Genomic DNA, 20,457 nt, shown 5'->3' with positions numbered 1-20,457 from the left:
AATATCTGCTCAAGAATTGTCATTGGCCGGTTGTATTATTTAGAGAAACGATACAATATGCAGTCATCTTACCAGAAAACAAAAGCTTGATATCATAGCGACAATGTTTATTTCAAGACAAAATAATAAAAGCAATGTATAAGGCCATACAAATCTGAAAAGTAGTAAGAAGCTACCTTTTGAAAAAGGTAAAGAATTTTTTAAAATATCATTCATAAATCGAAGTGATGTAACAAGTATAGTTGTGAAAGGTGTGAAGTTATGGAACACCCTAATTAATAAAACAAAAGAGTTGACCTTAATTAAAAGTTCATCAAATAAAGGGCATTAAAAATTCAGAAATGGTTAATCAAAATACTGGTCTAGTTTAGTATAAAATCATTTGGAAGACTTTAGTGTATTTATTTAAATGAAGCAACTGGCTAGCGGGGAAATCTGAATGAAAATGTCTTGGAAAAGGTGGCAGAAAAACAAGATGTATTTCTTGCAAAATGAAACGACGCCCATAGAGCAAAATCAGATGACTCTGTGGCTGTTCAACGCATTCCTCTCTGATCTTGTAAAACACAAACCAAAATCAGCACTAAACACTGAATGTGCTCCTTCTCAGTGATGTTCAACCACTGTGTTGCAGCACATTAGTGCGGCGGAAGAGATCATCAGATCCTTCGTGGGAAATCATACAATTAAAAAAAAAATTATAATTATTGCATAATGCGTCTTTGTGTATCTGTGCCAGTAATGTATAATGATGGGCAAAAGAATGAAATGGACATTTGTGTGTAAAGTGCGATGAGATAATCACTATTTCAGTATAAACCTTTTGACATTTTTAATTCATGTGTGCCCTGAGATTTTTGTCAAGTAAAATATGTACCCTGGCTCAAATACGTGATAGCCATTTTTCTCCTTTTATCCTAGGAAAATGGTCCTTCCTGTGTGGCTTTGGTCATCTTCTAATTTAATGAAGTGGGAACGAATCCCCTCAACCCACAAACACAATCAACGGTCTGATCAGTCATTAATTAGTGTTAAGAAAGTCACTTATGAAAGACTCAGAAGAAATCTACAAAATCTCAGATTGCGCCCATTTGCAATGACAGAAATGGTGAGCTCACCTTCACAGGCCACACTGTGCTGGCAGGGGCAGAAGAGAACCAGCAGCGCCAGTTCGGAGCAGATGAGGCATTCACTGGGACCCGGCAGCGTAGGAAGAGCCAGATTGGTCATGGTGTTGGGCGTAGTGTGAACACGACGCAGGTTAGCAGTGCTCGGACCCTGGCCACATGATATCGCTTGCAGGCGTTGCAATCTGACAGGTGACGACAACGCACACAATTTATGACGCCGGCAGCTTTTATACACGCATTGCGTGGCTTTCCAGACAAGCACCTGAACTTCTCCGAGAAGCTTTTGATGAGCTGCAACATGGTGCCGTCTGCCACCAGGTCCAGGGGGTTCTTTCCCTTGTGGTTGGCATAGCTGATGTCGGCCCCCTCCTGCGCCAGGAAGCAAGCGATGGCCATTGCAACACTGAGCTCAGTATTCCCGAGAAGGCCCGAAGCATTGAGCTGTGAGGACACGTGATGAAGACAGTCTCACTAAACAGTCTGCTGAAAATGAACGCACCAAATGACAAGGGAGCAACTATCCGGGCTTATTGCCTGATTTGTTCAACTTTTCTAACTGAAAATATGATTATTTTTAAGTACCTGTAAAGTGAAAATAGATGTCTTGTAAAATTGATCATGAATTTATCTCACTGGGTCACTACAGGGCTTTTCTACGCCACAACAATGAGGCACTTCAAAGCAACCACGATGTCAGTGTGAATCTCCTTTCCACACACTGGCTGTCTCAGTCTTCATCCTTGTCACCATGATGCGCGTGCGCACTCACAGCTTATTAGTCAGGTTTTCCGTCCAAATGTTTCGAAATTTTGATGCAAATTTTGTGAAAATGCTCAAAACGGACATGCTACTTATACCCGTTTCCATCCGCTCTTCTTTTGCAAATATGCGTGTAGTGACGGAACTTTGGGACAATGGGGAGTTCCAGGTGGGAATGTTGGTTTTGACGGACTCAACGGAAGTAGTTTGTCTTGTTGGCTTCCCTCCCGCATGTAAGTGAAGTGTGTCGTTACATTGAGAGCTGATGTTAACACCGCCATCTAAAATTTAATGAATGTTTTTTTTTCTCTTTAATTATTTTTTAAAAAGAATCGTTTTTCTTTGTCTCCCCAAAACGTGAGTGTGACATAGTATCAGTTAAAACGTATGACGTGTATTCCGGTCTTGTAGTCACTTATTCGCAAAATTTGTTTCCATCGCCAAAATGCGCATTTTCCTTTTTTCGATACGCTTAAAAAACCACCCCCTCCAAGCGTAAAAACCTTTTTGCGAATTTTTTGCCTTTTTTCTTTGTTGAATTTCTGCCGTTTCCATTAATTTTTTTCAATTTCAATTCTTGAAAATTTGAATTAAAATAAGAGGATAGAAACCCGCCAAATGAGGCGCTCTAAAGTAGCCTCACCAGCACACTATACAATGGGAAGATGCATTTTCAGGATGTAGGCAATGTAGCTAGCACATCAAAATTGGGTTAGATAAACACTGATTCAAATGAAGGCACTCAAGTTCTTATATAATGGGGTGGGGGACACTCATGCCAGACTTTTAAATGTGTCACTGTTTTAGCCAGCTAAAAAAAAAATCTGGAAAATTTAAATGGTGAAAAACACTTACACTTTCAGCTATTATAATGTATTTGGAAATCAATTTGAATTCACTTTACAGGAGTGTGTGCGTGTGTGTGTGTGTGTGTTACATAGTGGGGCCAACATTTCGGGATTCCACAGAGTTGTGGGGCCCACCCGTCTATGTGGGGCCATTTTGCTGGGCCCCACAAGTTTAGACCTCTTTTTGAGGGTCAAGACTTGGTTTTAGAGTTTAGGTTTGAATTGAGTCATGGTTGAGGTTAGGGTAAGGAATAGGGGTAGGCAATCATTTTTGATGGTTGTGGTTAGGGGAAGGGGCTAGGAAATGCATTATGTCAATAAGATGGCCCCACAAAGATAGTAAAGCAAACGTGTGTGCGTGTGTGTAGTTTTGGCAGGTGCCCAGGATGCTGAGCTGTGGTGCAATGTTTGCGGTCCTGTGGGCTGGAAAGGACATTCTTCATTGTTACAAGGACATCTACGCTAACTCGTGTGGAAGTAAATGAAGTTTAGAATGTGCCGCACAAAGCTAGCAGTGGGGTTGTCTTAATTACGGGCCTGCTGTCATCATCCATTCGGGAGTAACTGGAACCTATGTCAGCTGACTTTGGGCAAGAGGCGGAGTAGAGCTTTGAAATGTCACCAGTCAATTGCAGTGCACAAGCACAAAACATAGCATTCACATTCACACCCAAAGACTATTTCAAGTTATTTTCTTTGCCCTCTCCTCTGAACCATGTATACCATATTTAGCTACAGGAGAGCACAACAGTAAAACAGTAACAAACAAAATTTCAACTCTTCCCAAGCAAAATGATAGAGACAGCGAGAAACCGGTGAAAAGAAATGTACAAATAGTAACATCGTACAGAACTCACGAGTGACTAATATTGCCTGAGAGGATAGATAAGAGCACAATACTTCTTTTAGATGTCACGGATTGACTTTGAGTGTGCTTTTTGTCCAACTTTTCTGCATCAGGAATCAAAACGTCCCCCAGGGAGACACAATGTGATGTTTTTCTTGCTGGGCTCAACCACAAGCAATCTTCAGAGCGCCATTTTGGTTAAATATAGTTACATTAACACACTCAATATCAAGCATGTGGCTCATCAGTTTCACTATAACCATGCTCCCTTTTTCATTTTTGAAGCTGATGATCATGTAGACCAGGGGTGCTCAAGTTCGGTCCTGGAGAGCCCCAATCCAGCCTGTTTTCCATGTTCCTCTCCACTAACACACCTGATTCATGATCAGGATCGTTATCAGGCTTTTGCAAAGCTTGCTGATTAGCTGATCATTAGATTCAGCTGTGCTGCAGGAGGGAAACATGGAAAACAGGCTGGATAGGGGCTCTCGAGGACCGAACTTGAGCACCCCTGATGTAGACAATGACATTTCCGTTTCTAAAATACAGGACATAAGCTGGTTTTAGGATCCAAAGGTTTTAGCCTTTGTTATGAACAAAACACCCCTTATCTTGATTTGTTTTCATAATAACACAAACTTTTTTTTTTTCCAGACTGCCTCGGCCTCCCTCATACCTTTCTTCCATATTTTATTCATTTAACAACAAGCAAATTTTTAAACATTAGATAACTCCCTTTTGTTTTGCGTTTGTTTTGGCTTGAAGTAACCTGTGCCCAATGGTTTGTTTTTGCCTTTTGAAAAACCTTACACAGTAAATCTATATATGTACAACGACTTTTTGTTAAAATGCCTATTTTTTGGAGAATTGTTTTTAAAAATGCACATCGTGGATCCTTTGTAATAGCGATGATGTGAAATGCCACAAGTTTGAAAAATTCTGCAAATTTTCCAAAGCGGAAAATTTCTATAGGAATCAATCGGAATAAATCTCGCTGAAATTGAAAATTGCCCATCTTAAACTCCGATGGAAATTCACCGTAAATGTTAATACCCCTTTGAAAGCAAAAGCAATGCATTCTCTTTGTTGCTAACCTATTGCTTATTTCACAAAGTGCCCAGTCAACAAGATGGCCCCTTCACACTGCTCCCCCATCACTTACCCTGCAGTAGAGAGACGTTGAGACACAGCCGTCGCCGCTCTCTTCTGCGCTGCTGCTGCTTCCCACAACGGGGCCGAGCATCACATTGGCCAGCTGTGGTCGCAGCAGGGCCACATGCATGGCGGTGTCGCCGTCCTCATCCTCCATGTTCACGTCGGCGCCTTCGACCACCAGAAGCTGAATCAGATCGGTGTGGCCCTGCGTCACCGCCAGCTGCAGCGGCGTCTGGTTGCGGTTGTTGCGGATGTTGATGTCACAGCGTCCCTGTGGGGATAAAAAGCCTCGTTAAAGTACACCCAACATCTACAATTAAATCTCCAATGTCGTCGAATGATGTTCCACCCTCACCTCCTTAATGAGGATCTCAGCAACGTCACGGTGATTATTGAGGGAGGCGAGATGCAGGGCAGAAAAGCCGTCGTCCTTCTTAACGTCCACCAGCTGTCGTGCTCGGCCTAGAATTTTCTCTGTGGCCCTGTCACGATATCCAAAACCTCACAATGTACTGAACTGATTTGGATTGCTTGACAATTGGCTACGCCGCACAGAAACATTGTTATAGTATTACATTTAGCATGCACATGACATAAACCTGTCAGAATTGAAACTAAACTTATTGACATGAATATTGCACTGAATCCTAAAAATGAACAGGAAGCGACAGAACATGATTGCGGCAGGATTCAGAACGGCCGCCATCTTGAACTGGGAGTCCCTGGCGTTTTCTTCCACTTGAAGTAATAACCGTGCTTGGCTCCAATAAATTCTACCTTGCTGAATTCTTTACAAATTGAAGGTCAAAACCTTTTTGATTAAAAAAAAGATAATCAAAAACAATGCACTTGACTGTATCTTAAATATCCTTTTGTTTACAGCGTGGGATTGATTGAAGCATAAATATAATATTTAAAGATAGATGTTTTAATTTAGGTCAAAATTGAAATACAGGACCATTTTCTAATTCATATTTTTAGATCTAGTCTGTGTCTCACCAGTTATGAACATCAGCAAATGTCACTGACGACTACTACTATTACTACCACCACTATCACAACTACTACTATGTCTGGTGAGTTACCAGAAAGCAGTGTGGTGAAAATAAAAAATGAATGACCACCAGCTGCAGTGGATTTGCAAACTCCAAGTACAACCTTTTTGAGTGCTCACCTAGGCACATTCTAGCATGCGGTTGTGGCACAGTGTTTGCAAGTGTGCCATTCATAATAGTACACCAAATACATTTATTTCCAGTGCTTTATTTGAGTGAAACTCCCTATGAGAGCAATAAAGTATATCATATTGTATTGGGGTCTGTATGAGGTGCTGAACAATTTTGTTTCGTTACTTCACAACATTTAACTGAACTAATTGCTTGGTAGTAATTGCACTTCTGTCTACTATTACTTTGCTATAAAAGTAAACACTGTTGGTCCATTCTGAGGACCATAAAAACTTAACAAGATACTTGGGAGCCATGTTTTCTCTTTAAAAAGACTGGAAGAGATAATGTTGCCATTACAATGTAAATGTTTCCACAACTATACTAAGAACATGACAGTTTTTTTTTGTATGAAGACAATAGTTATTTAATGCAGCTTAACTAGAGTATAATAGCTCACAAATTACAGAGTCATTTGTAGTGGAGAACGATTGTCATTGAGCTAGGACGCTCCGAGAAGGTGAAATCTCTCATGTTGTATTATAATGGATATTGGCTAGCAGGGAGAAGTGTGTCGGAGGTAACTGCAGTGCTCCTTTGTCTGTGTACACTTGTGTATGAGTCAATACGTGTGATTTAGGACCACCGTCCATGTATATCAATGTTTATCCTGGACTGGGTTGCCACATGAGTAGCCGACTGTCCTGTTCTAAAAATAGCTCACTAGTAATAGGACATTTTGATTTCCTAGGGATTTTATTAGAAGTGGTTACTTGAAAATGTAAACACTTGCAGAAATGTATAGAAATCAAGTGTTGTATCGTGATATAGTCCTACCTTGTTTATAAATCAATGCAGATAATTAAAAGGGCTGCTACATAGATGGCTATCATAACACTGCTTATTTCACTAAATTTACATAACAAATTTGTTGTATGCTCATAAATTTGCAAAACATGACATTGAGATTTTTTTTAAACCCTGTGATAATATATAGGGACGGGTGAGTACTGATATCAGGTATCGGTATTGGACATTGGATACCCGGCATTATTTAGATGCATCAGTACAGCAGATACAAGTATTGGCTGTCCTCCTGTGGCCGTTTTACGATCAGGAACTAGAAATTAGAACAATAGAAAATTGCCATTAATTTCATGACATTTTAAGGGAAAATGCTATATGGGAATGTGCAGGCCTTTCTTTAAAACTGTTATTTATTGGGGGGAAGGGGGGCTGTACATTGCAAGACCTGCTATTGTCCACGTACATTGCAATGACAATGATAAAACAATCGACATTTTATTTTAGCTCTAATTTTTAGACTGGCTTTAGCTAAAAATGTCCTCAGAAGCAATGACCCGAGGTCATCTCCGAAGACTCCGAAGTCCATTTACTGCCTGTTGAGCTAATCTGGGTCCCAACAGGATACTTCATTACGCATTGCGGTAAACTGAATTTGCATAATTGGTATGAAAGAAAAAAACAAAACCACACCATTTATTTGCCATTTTTCTTCTTTCTCAGGACCTTTCCAGGACTTGTTGTGAACTTACACCCAGCGACTATTTTCTCAAAATAAATGCTGTCAAAATAAAAACGCTCATAAACCAAACACTCATCCACCGAAGGGCCTCTTCAATTTATCACTGGAAAGCCACTTTTACAGGTTAACTTTACTTTTGAAGAAAAAGACAAATGTCAAATACTGATGGAAAAACTTAAAAAGGAAAAACATGAAAATATGTAAGAAATGAAAAAACATAACCGTTTCCCAGATCATTGTTCAGGAGTCAATTGAACACATGAACGAATCAATGAATGGTGGCGAGTACTGCTCCAAGAACCAACTCTGCACACATGGCATTTATATTACCCTACGTGTACACACTATTCTCGGTACAGTATTTTCATCCACATGCCTAACCTAACTTTTACCTCTGCAGCAATTCTAAACAATTTAAATTCTGATGTCGTGGAAACAGATTGTTTTAGCATTTAAGAGGCTGACCCAGAGAAACGGTGTCACACAAATTACCTCAAGACCTTGTCTAATGATAATAACAGCGTGCTCGCGTTATGGTATAGTTTTCCCTGCTATTATCTACCAAATTACATGAGAAACTCTTTTTTAACTCTCAGATGGAAACCTCAAATGAAGTGGCATCGCTTTTGCTTGGAAATGCTGGTGTTTTTCAGTCTTGTTTTTGTCTTCATGGCAGGTCTTTAAAAAGAGTCGGGGACAATTTTCCACTGTGTGGTTTTGCTATAATTTGGAAAGAAAGTTCAAATGAGGTCATAAAAGCCCCAGAGCACAAACCTCATCACGGTTAGGCAAACTTGGTGGACTGTGAAAAATATCAAGTCACAGAAATGAGGCAGGTCCTTAGACTTACTATAGTCAAATATTTTCCTGCAGGTGGAAAAATTGTGCATTTCATTTGGCTGTTGCAAAACAGTGTTAGGAATTAGCAAATTTGTTTTTTGTTGTTGTTTTTTTTTACCTTGAGTGAAATAAGTGATAATAGTTCCCAGCAGTAGTGTGCTGATATCATTACAACAAAAAATACATATCCTATTATGGCAAATACATACACTGGTGATACAGGAGTGGATTTACAAGAGATTTGAGTTTCACTCCCGTCCCATCCCACTCCCAAGGAAAAAAATCCACCCCGTTCCATTTCATAGTAAAAAATAAATTATAATCCTGTCCCGTCCGCTCTTGGTGTGCCGTCTGTTTGAAACCTTCATACGCTACTTCAGGGAAATGAATGGCAGAGACGCTTGTGTTTTTTTCTTATTTAAAAACAGGGGGGAAAAATCCCCCAAATAAAGAAACTCGAAGGTAAAACCTAAGTTCTCTATGGCAGAATGAACTTTACTCACAGTTTGTTTCCTTTGAGTGCAGCATGGTGCAAGAGGTTGAATCCTCTGTGGTTCTGTTGAGTGAAGTCAATGTTGGGCACCACAACCAGGATCTCGATGATATTGCGGAAATCTTTGGCAATGGCATCGTGCAGAGGTGTGTCCCCATAGGAATCCTGAGGGGGGAGGCGAGAGGTGTGTTTAGATACTGGTACTACTAAATCATTTTTCCATGAAGAAACATGTATATCATTAATCCACAGTTCATTAAAAGGCATTTTGTTGAAAGCTGTAGAAATAATATTTAAATTGTAGTTCAAAATCAAACTTGTGATTTGGACTTCTATGAAAATAGACACAATGCTGCAATTCCACAGTCAAGCAGAAGAATATGCTCCTAGTGAATTCTGAGGCAGCTTCAGAAGAGACACTCAATTACTTTAATAAGGTTGAAGTGAAGGGTCACAGTCAAATACCATAAATGTTGGTTAAATTGTGCGAGTGCTTCAAAAGACCTTTATGGCATTTATAACTGAGCCACAGTGGGCTATGGCAAGGGCTCAGTAAAACGGATAGCACATAAACAATAACAATTCACACTGTAAACCCGAACATTAAAAATGATCAAATAGATTAAGTACACAATACTCAAAGTTTTGTAAAACTTTTAAACTTTTGAAGTTTGTATGCTTTTACGAGTAATTTGTACTAATAATTTTTGATTCAATTGAACTATACTAATTTTTAGGTATGGCTAACTTAAAAACACAAATTAGTTGTAACTTAATAGAATGTTATTTCATGATAAAATCTTCTATTATTAAAAAAAAAAAAGGTAATATTTACTAATAAAAATAATTTTATATTGTACAAAACTTAATGTATGTAATGTATTATTTTATACTTTGTGTATGTTTCATAATTTATTTTACTTGTTAATTTGTCATTTTAGCCTCTGTCTGCAGTTTCCTTACCTAGTTAAATAAAATTTAAATAAATTAATAATAATTTGTCATGTAATGAAAATAGCATCCCCCCCCCCCCCCCCCCCCAAAATAATCAGATTCATCCTCGCAGCAGGTGGCACGGTGGCCGACTGGTTAGCACTTCCTCCTCCCAGTGCAGTGGTTGTGAGATCGAATCCGGGCCTTCGGCCTTCCTGTGTGGAGGTTGCATCTACGTTCTCCACGTTCAAGCATGGGTTTCCGCCAGGTACTCCAGTTTCCACAAACATTCCGAAAAATGTGCATGGTAGGTTAATTGAACACTCAGAATTGTCTCTATGTCTGTGTGTACCCTGTGATTGGTTGGCAACCAGTTCAGGGTGCACCCCGCCTACTTCCCCTAGACATCTGGGATAGGCTCCAGTATTCCTGCGACCCTCGTGAGAACACCGTGTACTTATTGTCCAGTAGTTTTAAAACTAACATTTATAAGTTAGTAACTGAGAATAATTTAGATGCTGTAACAGAAAGCTTGAAGTACCCGTGTATCAAAAACTCCAAGTTCTGCAAAACTTTAACTTTTGAGTTAATCAACTCAATAAAAGTGAGGCAACCGATTACCTCCCTTTTTTAATTTATTAGTTCTGCTTATTTATTTGGGTTAACGGTGCAGTGTGCTGAATACATTATGAATGAATTATCATGGCATTAAAGAAAGCCTTCTCACCTGGAGATTAACATCGGCTGAATGTTCAGTAAGTACGCGCACGACGTCTGTGAAGCCCTTGTTGACAGCAATGTGGAGTGCCGTACACATGGAGTTGTTCAAGAGGTTAACATTTGCTCCTTTGCTTAACAGTAGCCGTGCAATCTCTGCCTGGTTGCTGGATCAAAGAAACAACATATATGAAATAGATATGAAATAAATCAATCATTCATTTTCTGAAGCGCAATGGACAACTGCCCATTCAGATTATAGTAGTCTAAAAAAACCGATTATATTATATATGCTTTGCCAGCCACCAATTTCACTTAAGTGTTTTAAACGACTATATTTTAAGACTTTATGCGATGCAGCCGATCTGAGCACGTGTTAGTCAGAGGAGAGAATATGGCTGGCCGATTAGGCACTTAAAAATCCCATCTGCATCGATTATCATTTGTCAAATTTCACAATCATTACATTAGTATTGTTTTTAAAGCAACAAAGAACAGCTGCATCCTCACCCAAAGGCAGTGTAGTGTAATGCCGTGTCTCCGTCTTCATCCTTGACTTCAACGGCGCTGTTGGCCTGGAGCAGGGCCTTCACCACCTCCATGTGGCCTTGGTGTGCAGCGACCTGCAGTGCAGTCTTGCCCTGGTTCTTGATATCCACCTGCCAGGAGCATAAGCGCAGTTGAAGATTCATTGGAGGTGGACTCAACACAAGCAGAGACAAAATAACTCTGGCTGGGAATAATCTGAGCATGAATGGCAACCACGTTGCTCATACACGTGGTACGTAATCCTAAGAGGTGTAGTGCTGTCGTCACCAGCAGGTATTAATATAAATGATCATCTCGTACACATATACAGCAACACCTTTGCAATATTAAATCAGATCAATGTAACTATCACTTTAGTATATACAGTGTTATATTTAAAACCAAAATCTGTCTTTAGATTCCTTGCTTGAATCTTTTAAATAGATATTACAAAATGCTGAACATTTAAGAGTTGTATCCGGATACTGAACTGCAAAACATTATTATATATATATATAAAATTGTATTAAAAAACATTCTAAATTACATCATTTTGGGTGATGACCCTTTCACTTTTGATTACATTTTTTTTATTATAAGTTTTTGTTTATCTAAATGCTTTAATAAGTATTCATTTATAATGATCTATAATTAGTATTAAAGTTATTAGCAATATCATAAATGTAAAATCTAGCACATTATTTTTTTCCCATGGCAGTTACTTGATGTTTGAGCAGTTTGCTGCACACTTCCTGTGGGCTCATCATTAACACCTAGAGAGTTACTGATGTCGCATGTGAGTCATGGCCTGGTCTCCATGTGAATCATAAGTGTGACGTGGCTCAAGGCATTACTGGGTGTGGGTGGTATTGACAGCAGTTCTCCTTTGATAGAAGGTGCAAGCAAACATTGAAGATATGAATGCTGTATGGTGGCAGTGAACTCAACTCGAGGTTTCGACAAGCAGCAGTTTTGCCAATAGAGAGCAATTCAAAGGGGCCATTGTACTTTATACTGAGAGACATTATCAGTTCAATCAGTACAGGATTAAGAGGCACTGTGTACCTACCGGTATGTTTTTTATTTTCTTGATTTACTTAATGAAAGCTTATTCTATCCTTAAAAGATTTTGTTTGCTCATTATCTATCATTTATCCTATAGCAATAATTATGTTAATCTTTTTCTAAATGGAAATTCTGGATTTCTTGCTTTTCAACACAAAAAAGCAAATAAATACATGAACACATTGTCAAAAAAAAACCTCAAGGTTTGCCTGCAGGGAAACGGTTCACCCAACATAGAACATCCCTTGACATGAAGTAAAAGTGCTGCACTCACCTTATCAGGATATTTCTGCAACAACTCTTTGACTTTGCTGGCACTGCCGTGCGCTGCCTCAATGACAAGCCGGTTGGGATTGTCCTGCTCTGTGGACTGAGACAGCAGTTTCTCCAACACAGAAATGACTGTACCTGAGCAGTGACAGAGGTGAGAGGATAAGGGAAGAGAGTGGACAGAAAGGGAAGAGAATAATTAATTATTTTTTCCAAGTCCACTACTGACAATATGCTGAGCAATGGTGTCCAAAAGTCATTCGGAAGCCTGGAACAGTACCACAAAGAAAAAGGATGCTTTAGAATTGTCAAGTTGAGATCACTGACAAACTGCAGGAATGAGTCAAAATGCCCCAGCCATGCAAAATGACACGCACACAGATAGGACACTGCAAATGCATGCACAATAAAGTACATAGCTCAACCAGGACAGAATGCTGACAGGGGTTAGAGAAAATCATCTGTAATCTCACTGTTAACACACAGCATCAGGGCCGAGCAATGGAGAAAACTTATTTCAAGAAATAAACAAATTAACCCCAAGTAGACGAATTAAAAGGATGCCTGTGAATACATGATTGCGTGCATGCACAGTAGCCATAGAGCAGATGAGGAAAACATGGGAGGGTGAATGGACACACATGGAGGGAGGAGATAGGCTGCAGTGTTCAAGTACGCCCCTTGGTCCTGGCAGAGGCCTTACTTCCAGATTCGTTGGGGTTCTCAGCCGTCATGAGGTTGGCATCCACCTCCACGGCCTGGCCCGAGAGACACGCTGGGTTGAACGTCCACGTCTGGCCTCCAAACGCCACACGCAAATCACCATCTGCATAGACTTTCAGCACCTTACCAACCTGGCCGAGCACCTGGCGGAGACATATTAAGTAATGCGGATGAGCACGGCTTAATATTTACTGATCTCATATTTTGCCCCTGTGTTCTCACAGTCTTTTAGAGAACATCAAGACATTCCTGGTCATTTGACTAGAGTGCTAATGAATGCTGGTATAGGATGAGCAGGAGCGTACGGGAGCCATGCTGTCTGTCCATTCTCCATGGCCGGCCTGCAGCCTCTTGACACTATCTATGTCCTCCAATACTCGCACAAGTTCGCCAACCCCAAACGTGTTCACCTAGGAGAAAAAAAAAAAGACACAAATTTCAAGCATAATTTTTTGAGAGGATAAAACGCAGTACATGCATATACAATGCTATGAAACTGTTTGGATTCTGCAAAGATAAAATTGTAACTGAGTACCTTGGTCAGCGCCCCTGGATGAAAAGTCCAGCGGATGTTGTTGCTGTACTGGACTCTGACGTCTCCCCGGTCAGTGATTCTATGAACTGTCCCGATCCGGCAAATGTACTGCAAACACAAAGAGGCTGTTTGGCCCTGGGTCTCCCTCAGCATGGCTTCTTTGATCTTAATGTTCCCTTCGGTAGCAATGACCTCAAGTGCTTACACAGTTTTTTTTCACTACAACAAACACCAAAGTCCATCAGCGCCACCGGCATAATAGTATACCATCATTTATTTATTTTTTATGAGATGGGAGAATCTCTCTCTGAATATCCTTAACTCCTGTTTCAAAGCCGATGTCATATTGAGCAGAATAATGCTGCCGGAGGAGGTACTCAATAGTGTCTGGGTGGATGTAGCGCAACTTGGTTATGTTCTTTAAAAAGCAATCCAGTTAAGACTAAATTGACTTCTACTGGTTGCAACCAAATAATGCATTACCATTTGCCTCAAATGCCACAATTTAGCAACAATCAATCCCCACGATCTTCAGAATTCTATAGAAGACCTGCTCTCTTCTTTTGATATTTACTATGGACTTTGCTGGTTACTGCTTATTAGAAAATCTCTTTTCCCTGCTTTCCATTCTCAACAAGTAGCAACTGCACAATACAATACAATATAATGAGTGAGTGAGCAATAACATTCTTAACTAAAGAATCGGTACATCATTTATTATGTAAATCCCTCCTAGGTACAATGTGTTGTTAATGGCAATATATTGGATCCAAGTCATCTTGCATTGGAAAATAAAACACACCATATGGATCACTATTCATAGAAGACAGTACTAAAATACCTCTGCCATTTTGGGATTCCATCCTCCATGGCCCTCCTGCATCTGTCGCAGAATGTCCACCTCCAAGAGACATTTGACTTTGTCACCCTGCTGGAAAGAGTGGCCATCAGCACTCTCCTGGCGCTGCAGCTCTGCATGCTCTCCTGGATGGACAAACATTCATAATAAGGCAAACAAGCCTGCTCAGAAATATTATCCTAAATATTAGAATGATCATGAACATTAAGCAAGATGATTATTCCCCAATGGCAAAAGTGTTTAAGGGGTGAATTAAAAATACGTAAGGAATATGAGATTAATAGAGGAATCTGTCTTACCAAGTACTGGCAAGTGGTCTTTGTAGTAGAAGCCTCCTTGGCCATCAGACACATATTTGAGGTCCACCTTGCCCTTATGCCCCATTCGGTAGACATTGGTGGTGCCATTAGTCCAGGTCACACTCGCCACGCTGCGACCAGACTCAGTATCCCAGCCTCGAATGTCCACTACCTTCCCAACCTTACCCTCCCCGCCTACACATACAGGCACAAGATAATCACAGTGATGGTAAACAAGAGATAAACAGAGAGGATTGACTGTCTTAGTGTGAGCCATTTTCAGACTCTCCTTTACCACATGGGAAAACAATTTAATATATACATACATATACATACGTACCTGAGATTGAATGACTGGATTCTTAAAATACATGAAAAACATCCCTGGCAATGAATGAGTTAAGATGAAAAAAAATCAATGTTACATGCGGCGTTTGGAAAGGGACGAAATGTCAACAACAGATTAAGGTAGAAGTAATCATGCTGGTGAAAATAGAAGGCGGTGAGGTAATGACAGTATTTGCCAGACACAAATGCGTGATGAAAATAGTTCAATTTCTCAGTAAAGCATGGATGTGACAAAACACGATCCCTTATTCCTCACTGAGGCACAAAGAAAATATTCACTATTAGTGGGATAATTTGTGTGACCTCTACATTAGTCTCATCAGGCTTCCTCTGTGCCCTAACGCACCAGTTAAACCAGTGACCTGAAATGCTACATGGTGGGCTGGAGGTTACTGAGCATGCTCAGAGTGTCCTGTATGCACGTAGCATCTAAAGCAGATGAGTGACTTCACATAACCCCCAGGTATTGACCTCAAAGCCACCAAAAGGACATTTTGACTCATTCGCTCTGGCCAAAAATTGGAGTATAGCTATTTTTAGAGACAATGGGACCAGAAATAAATGCACTCTGTATGTTTTTCCATCAAATTAGCATTCTTTTTTTTTAATTGCAAAAAAGCAACTGCTTGTATCTGAGGCATTTCTTTAAACTACAACATTTTTAATATCTACGATGTGATACACTTGAGTGGAACGGCTGTAGAGAAGAACAGAGACAAAGAAAAGCACATCTGTGCAACAAACACAGATGAGTGACTGGCAAAATAGCCATGATTTGATATTAGGTTTTATGAGTGGAGGATGAAGAAAAGGCACAATTTCCCAGGCATGACATTGTGGCAGGGCAGTCCAGTCGGCAATTCAAGTTTAAGGGTAAGAAGAACAGCATCCTCGTCACAACCCACTCACCGTCTTGGTTGCCCCAGTCCCAGTCAGGTCCACGAACCACCTTAACCCCCTGGAAGATTCCTTTGAGGATGAAACGTGGGAGGTTCTGCCTTGGTGCCAAGCTTACTCTGTGATAAGAAAACAGAGAGTCAGCTAAGCAAACACGCTTAACTGTTCTGTGAAATTGAAAGTGCAGCACGTTGTCCTAGAACACAATGCCCTCTCTTAGAAACACACCACGGTAAGCAAACATTGGTCCTCTGTAATAAATGTATTAATACAGAGGGTAATTATCCATTAAATAATTATGTGATTCATGAGCAAAACATATCTATATACAGAATAGAAAGCATAAATCCAGTAAAGTAGGAAGATAAATCATAAAACTAATAACTATCTTCCACACGATAAGAATATTTTACACTGCAACTCCTGTTTCATGTCATCCTAACTCATGGGTCTTGAACTCAAATTATGTGGGGGCTGCTGGAGATAGAGTCTGAGTGTGTCAGGGTCGCATCAAGTATTCCACAAAAAAAGGGGTTCAAGTAAAAAAGTATAACTAATCAAATCTTCTCAATCTTTATTAATAACAGTTCAGTACAAATAATGGACGTTAAGATTGCTAACCCGGTCCCCTCTATTATCTCCCAGGTATTGCATACTCCTCATCATGTCATTCCGTTCCGTTCCGTCTTCAATTCCGCTTATCCGGGGTCGGGTCGCGGGGGCAGCAATTTTAGCAGGGAAGCCCAGACTTCCCTCTCCCCAGCCACTTCAGCCAGCTCCTCCGACGGAATCCCAAGGCGTTCCCAAGCCAGCCGTGAGACGTAGTCTCTCCAGCGTGTCCTGGGTCGTCCCCGGGGCCTCCCGCCGGTAGGACCTGCCCGGAACACCTCCCCAGGGAGGCGCCCAGGAGGTAGCCGAACCAGATGCCCGAGCCACCTCAATTGGTTCCTCTCAACGTGGAGGAGTAGCGGCTCGACGCAGAGTCCCTCCCGAATGACCGAGCTTCTCACCTTATCTCTAAGGGAGAGCCCGGCTACCCTGCGGAGGAAACTCATTTCGGCCGCTTGTATCCGGGATCTTGTTCTTTCGGTCACGACCCACAGCTCGTGACCATAGGTGAGGGCAGGAACGTAGATCGACCGGTAAATCGAGAGCTTTGCCTTTCGGCTCAGCTCCTTCTTCACCACAACGGACCGATACAGCGTCCACATCACTGCAGACGCTGCACCGATCCGTCTGTCGATCTCCCGCTCTAACCTACCCTCACTCGTGAACAGGACCCCAAGATACTTGAACTCCTCCACTTGGGGCAGGATCTCATCCCCGACCAGCAGAGGGCACTCCACCCTTTTCCGACTGAGGACCATGGTCTCGGATTTGGAGGTGCTGATCCTCATCCCAACCGCTTCACACTCGGCTGCGAACCGCTCCAGCGAGAGCTGGAGATCACGGCTTGAAGAAGCCAACAGCACCACATCATCTGCAAAAAGCAGAGATGCAATGTTGAGGCCACCAAACCGGACCCCCTCAACACTCCGGCTGCGCCTAGAAATTCTGTCCATAAAAGTTATGAACAGAATCGGTGACAAAGGGCAACCTTGGCGGAGTCCAACCCTCACAGGAAACAAATTCGACTTACTGCCGGCAATGCGGCCCAAACTCTGACATCGGTCGTATAGGGACCAAATAGCCCGTATCAGGGGGCCCGGTACCCCATACTCCCGAAGCACCCCCCACAGGACTCCCCCGAGGGACACGGTCAAACGCCTTCTCCAAGTCCACAAAGCACATGTGGACTGGTTGGGCGAACTCCCTCGCACCCTCAAGGATCCTGCTGAGGGTGTAGAGCTGGTCCACTGTTCCACGGCCGGGACGAAAACCACACTGCTCCTCCTGAATCCGAGATTCAACTTCCCGATGGATCCTCCTCTCCAGCACCCCCGAATAGACCTTACCTGGGAGGCTGAGGAGTGTGATCCCTTTAAAGTTGGAACACACCCTCCGGTCCCCCTTCTTAAAAAGAGGAACCACCACCCCGGTCTGCCAATCCAGAGGCACTGTACCTGATGTCCACGCGATGTTGTAGAGACGTGTCAACCACGACAGCCCCACTACATCCAGAGCCTTTAGGAACTCCGGGCGAACCTCATCCACCCCCGAGGCCCTGCCACAGAGAAGCTTTCCAACCACTTCAGTGACTTCGACCCCAGAGATAGGGGGGCCCACCTCAGAGTCCCCGGACCCTGCTTCCTCAAAGGAAGGCGTGTTGGTGGAATTGAGGAGGTCTTCGAAGTATTCTCCCCACCGATTCACGACGTCCCAAGTCGAGGTCAACAGCACCCCATCTCCACTATACACAGTGTTAATGGCGCACTGCTTTCCTCTCCTGAGACGCCGGATGGTGGACCAGAATTTCCTCGAAGCCGTCCGGAAGTCGTTCTCCATGGCCTCACCGAACTCCTCCCATGTCCGAGTTTTTGCCTCAGCAACCACCGTCTCATCATGTCATCTAGTTAATAAATGTGATTTCTTGAGCAACATAACTTTCTCTGTGCATTCAAGACATGTCAGGAGACCCCTGTGCCCAACAAAAAGTCAAGTTAAGTTTATTTATATAGCCCTTAATCACAGAAGAGCCTCAAAGGGCTAAAACAAAAAAACATAACATTCCACCTAGCGTTTTTCTTAAAATTGGCTATTGTCGCCAACCTTTTCGCCATGGCAGGTTTTGAAAAAGACATGATTGGCTGGGTGAGAGAATAGCTTTCCCTTCCACTTCATGTCATTCAGAATTAATGAAAGATGTCCTGAGTCTGAGCTATGGTAGCCCATAGGTGATTCAAAAAAACAATAACAAAAACATCCAAGCTAGCAACACGGCAAAAAAGGTGGGGGCTGCACAAACATGAAACTTTGATGTCAAGTAGAGGGCAGCAAAATATCCTCTTGCAGGCTGCAAAAGACTCCCGGGCTGCGAGTTTGAGACCCCTATCCTAAGCTTATGGCACTTGCATCAATTAGGTTTGACAAAATATTGACTCATCATCCCGCTTCTAAAATGACACCCTACTCTGATGCACTAAAAGCCCAATATTAGATTATTATTCTTTCTGTCAAAGTGTCAACATAGTGTGGTGGTTTGTGGGAAGTAAGATGATGGCACACTGACAAACAGGACCAGCCCCCTCTCCCACAAAAAAACAAATAAAAAACATGCTCCCACAAGCAACACTCTCCAAACACTCAATAAAATATATATGCAGAGGCACGCACAACAGTCATAAACACATACCTTATGGTAAAGATTTGATCAGATCTTGGTGCAAAGGAACTGCCTATTCCCATATTTTCTCAAAAAGATCAAACGCCAATGTTCATTTCAGCCGGATGATGTCACGGAACGGGTCATATTTAAAATCCAGTGTGGGGGAAAAAAAGAAAAAGAAAAGTCCAGCAAGTATTGTCAATAAATGTTATCGAAGCTTTGCTGCTCAGATATCTCACTCGGATTTTACCCTGCTTTGCATTAAAATGCTTGAGTTTGTCAATTAATTTCTCTCACAGCACAGACCTTGTCCAGTTTCCTAGAATCTACAGCAAGAGAAGGCAGCACATTTCTGTGCGAGCTTTGATAGAGTTGTGCTGGGAATACTGTGCTTCTGAAGACAGATGCTTTGAGGCTAATCCTTGAAAGCAGAGCTTTAAGAGAGCAAGCAAGCTCAAGGCAAAGCACTGGCACCGCCTTAAACTCTTAAGTGGACCCAAGTTCACACCAGGCATCACAACGTCAAATGTCTTTGTTGAATCCAGTTGAGCTACTTCACCGTGGCCCAGGTCACGTCAACATTCACAACTGTAATTCTTTCCCACTGTACAGTAGCTTGTCGCCATTTGTGCTATTCAACTGGCAAAACCAGATGCTACAAGGCACCGTTTCATGTACCTGGTCAGCCAGAGTTCCAAACAAGAAGGTGAGTGACACAAACCACTGTTCATTAGTTAAGCACATAGCAAGAACGACAACAATGAAATCTGCGAGCGGTGAAGAAGGGACCCTTTTGCATCTGCAAGCTTACCTTAAATTATTCCGAGTTTGAATTTCCTGCACACCGAAACTCAAATCATTCGTAATTTTGTGTTGCATGTCTGTCTACTTTAAGTAAACAAATGTTCTCATTCTCCTTTGACATAAATGTTTCTCTCCTTAAAATGGCAAGAAAACTTCCTAAGAATGAAGCTATGCGTCCACCAGAACGTGTCTGTTGTTCATAATTGCATTAATAAATCATGTTGCTTTTCAAATAGTCTACCCAACATTACCTATCACTGCATCTTATTTAGCCACAGATATTATGTGAATAATGTCACATTGGCTCAGATGCCTTAATAAAATGCAATGCTCAGATGACAACAAAGAGGACACAAAGAGATCGTCATCTGTTTATTTCAAGTCACTCAGGATACGACATTATCCAAACAGGCATTCTGAGAAAGACAAC

General features: G+C 41.7%; 1 protein-coding gene across 5 annotated transcripts in view; it reads right to left on the bottom strand.

Annotated features, from left to right (window-relative positions):
- The window catches only part of mib2 (MIB E3 ubiquitin protein ligase 2), a 47,480-nt gene that overhangs the window by 4,455 nt on the left and 22,568 nt on the right, over positions 1-20,457 (bottom strand). For 4 of the 5 annotated variants that reach the window (XM_086067812.1, XM_086067813.1, XM_086067811.1 and 1 more), the window contains exons 4-17: positions 15,971-16,077; positions 14,714-14,908; positions 14,397-14,539; positions 13,556-13,663; positions 13,326-13,430; positions 13,001-13,163; positions 12,302-12,435; positions 10,945-11,093; positions 10,445-10,601; positions 8,795-8,949; positions 5,095-5,221; positions 4,747-5,010; positions 1,393-1,571; positions 1,119-1,312 (exon numbers count right to left, since the gene is read on the bottom strand). In XM_086067812.1, the coding sequence (XP_085923938.1) occupies positions 1,119-1,312; positions 1,393-1,571; positions 4,747-5,010; positions 5,095-5,221; positions 8,795-8,949; positions 10,445-10,601; positions 10,945-11,093; positions 12,302-12,435; positions 13,001-13,163; positions 13,326-13,430; positions 13,556-13,663; positions 14,397-14,539; positions 14,714-14,908; positions 15,971-16,077 (2,180 nt within the window). Of the gene's footprint in view, positions 1-1,118; positions 1,313-1,392; positions 1,572-4,746; positions 5,011-5,094; positions 5,222-8,794; positions 8,950-10,444; positions 10,602-10,944; positions 11,094-12,301; positions 12,436-13,000; positions 13,164-13,325; positions 13,431-13,555; positions 13,664-14,396; positions 14,540-14,713; positions 14,909-15,970; positions 16,078-19,250; positions 19,754-20,457 lie in introns of those variants that run through there. The other variant, XM_086067814.1, reaches the window with a different exon arrangement.

This window comes from Leptonotus elevatus, chromosome 2 (genome assembly GCF_054856555.1).
Source record: "Leptonotus elevatus isolate MCC_2025b chromosome 2, RoL_Lele_1.0, whole genome shotgun sequence".
NCBI classification, from domain to species: Eukaryota; Metazoa; Chordata; class Actinopteri; order Syngnathiformes; family Syngnathidae; genus Leptonotus; species Leptonotus elevatus.
Note: the sequence above shows the minus strand (reverse complement) of the source record. Positions and strands in the feature narration are given on the sequence as shown.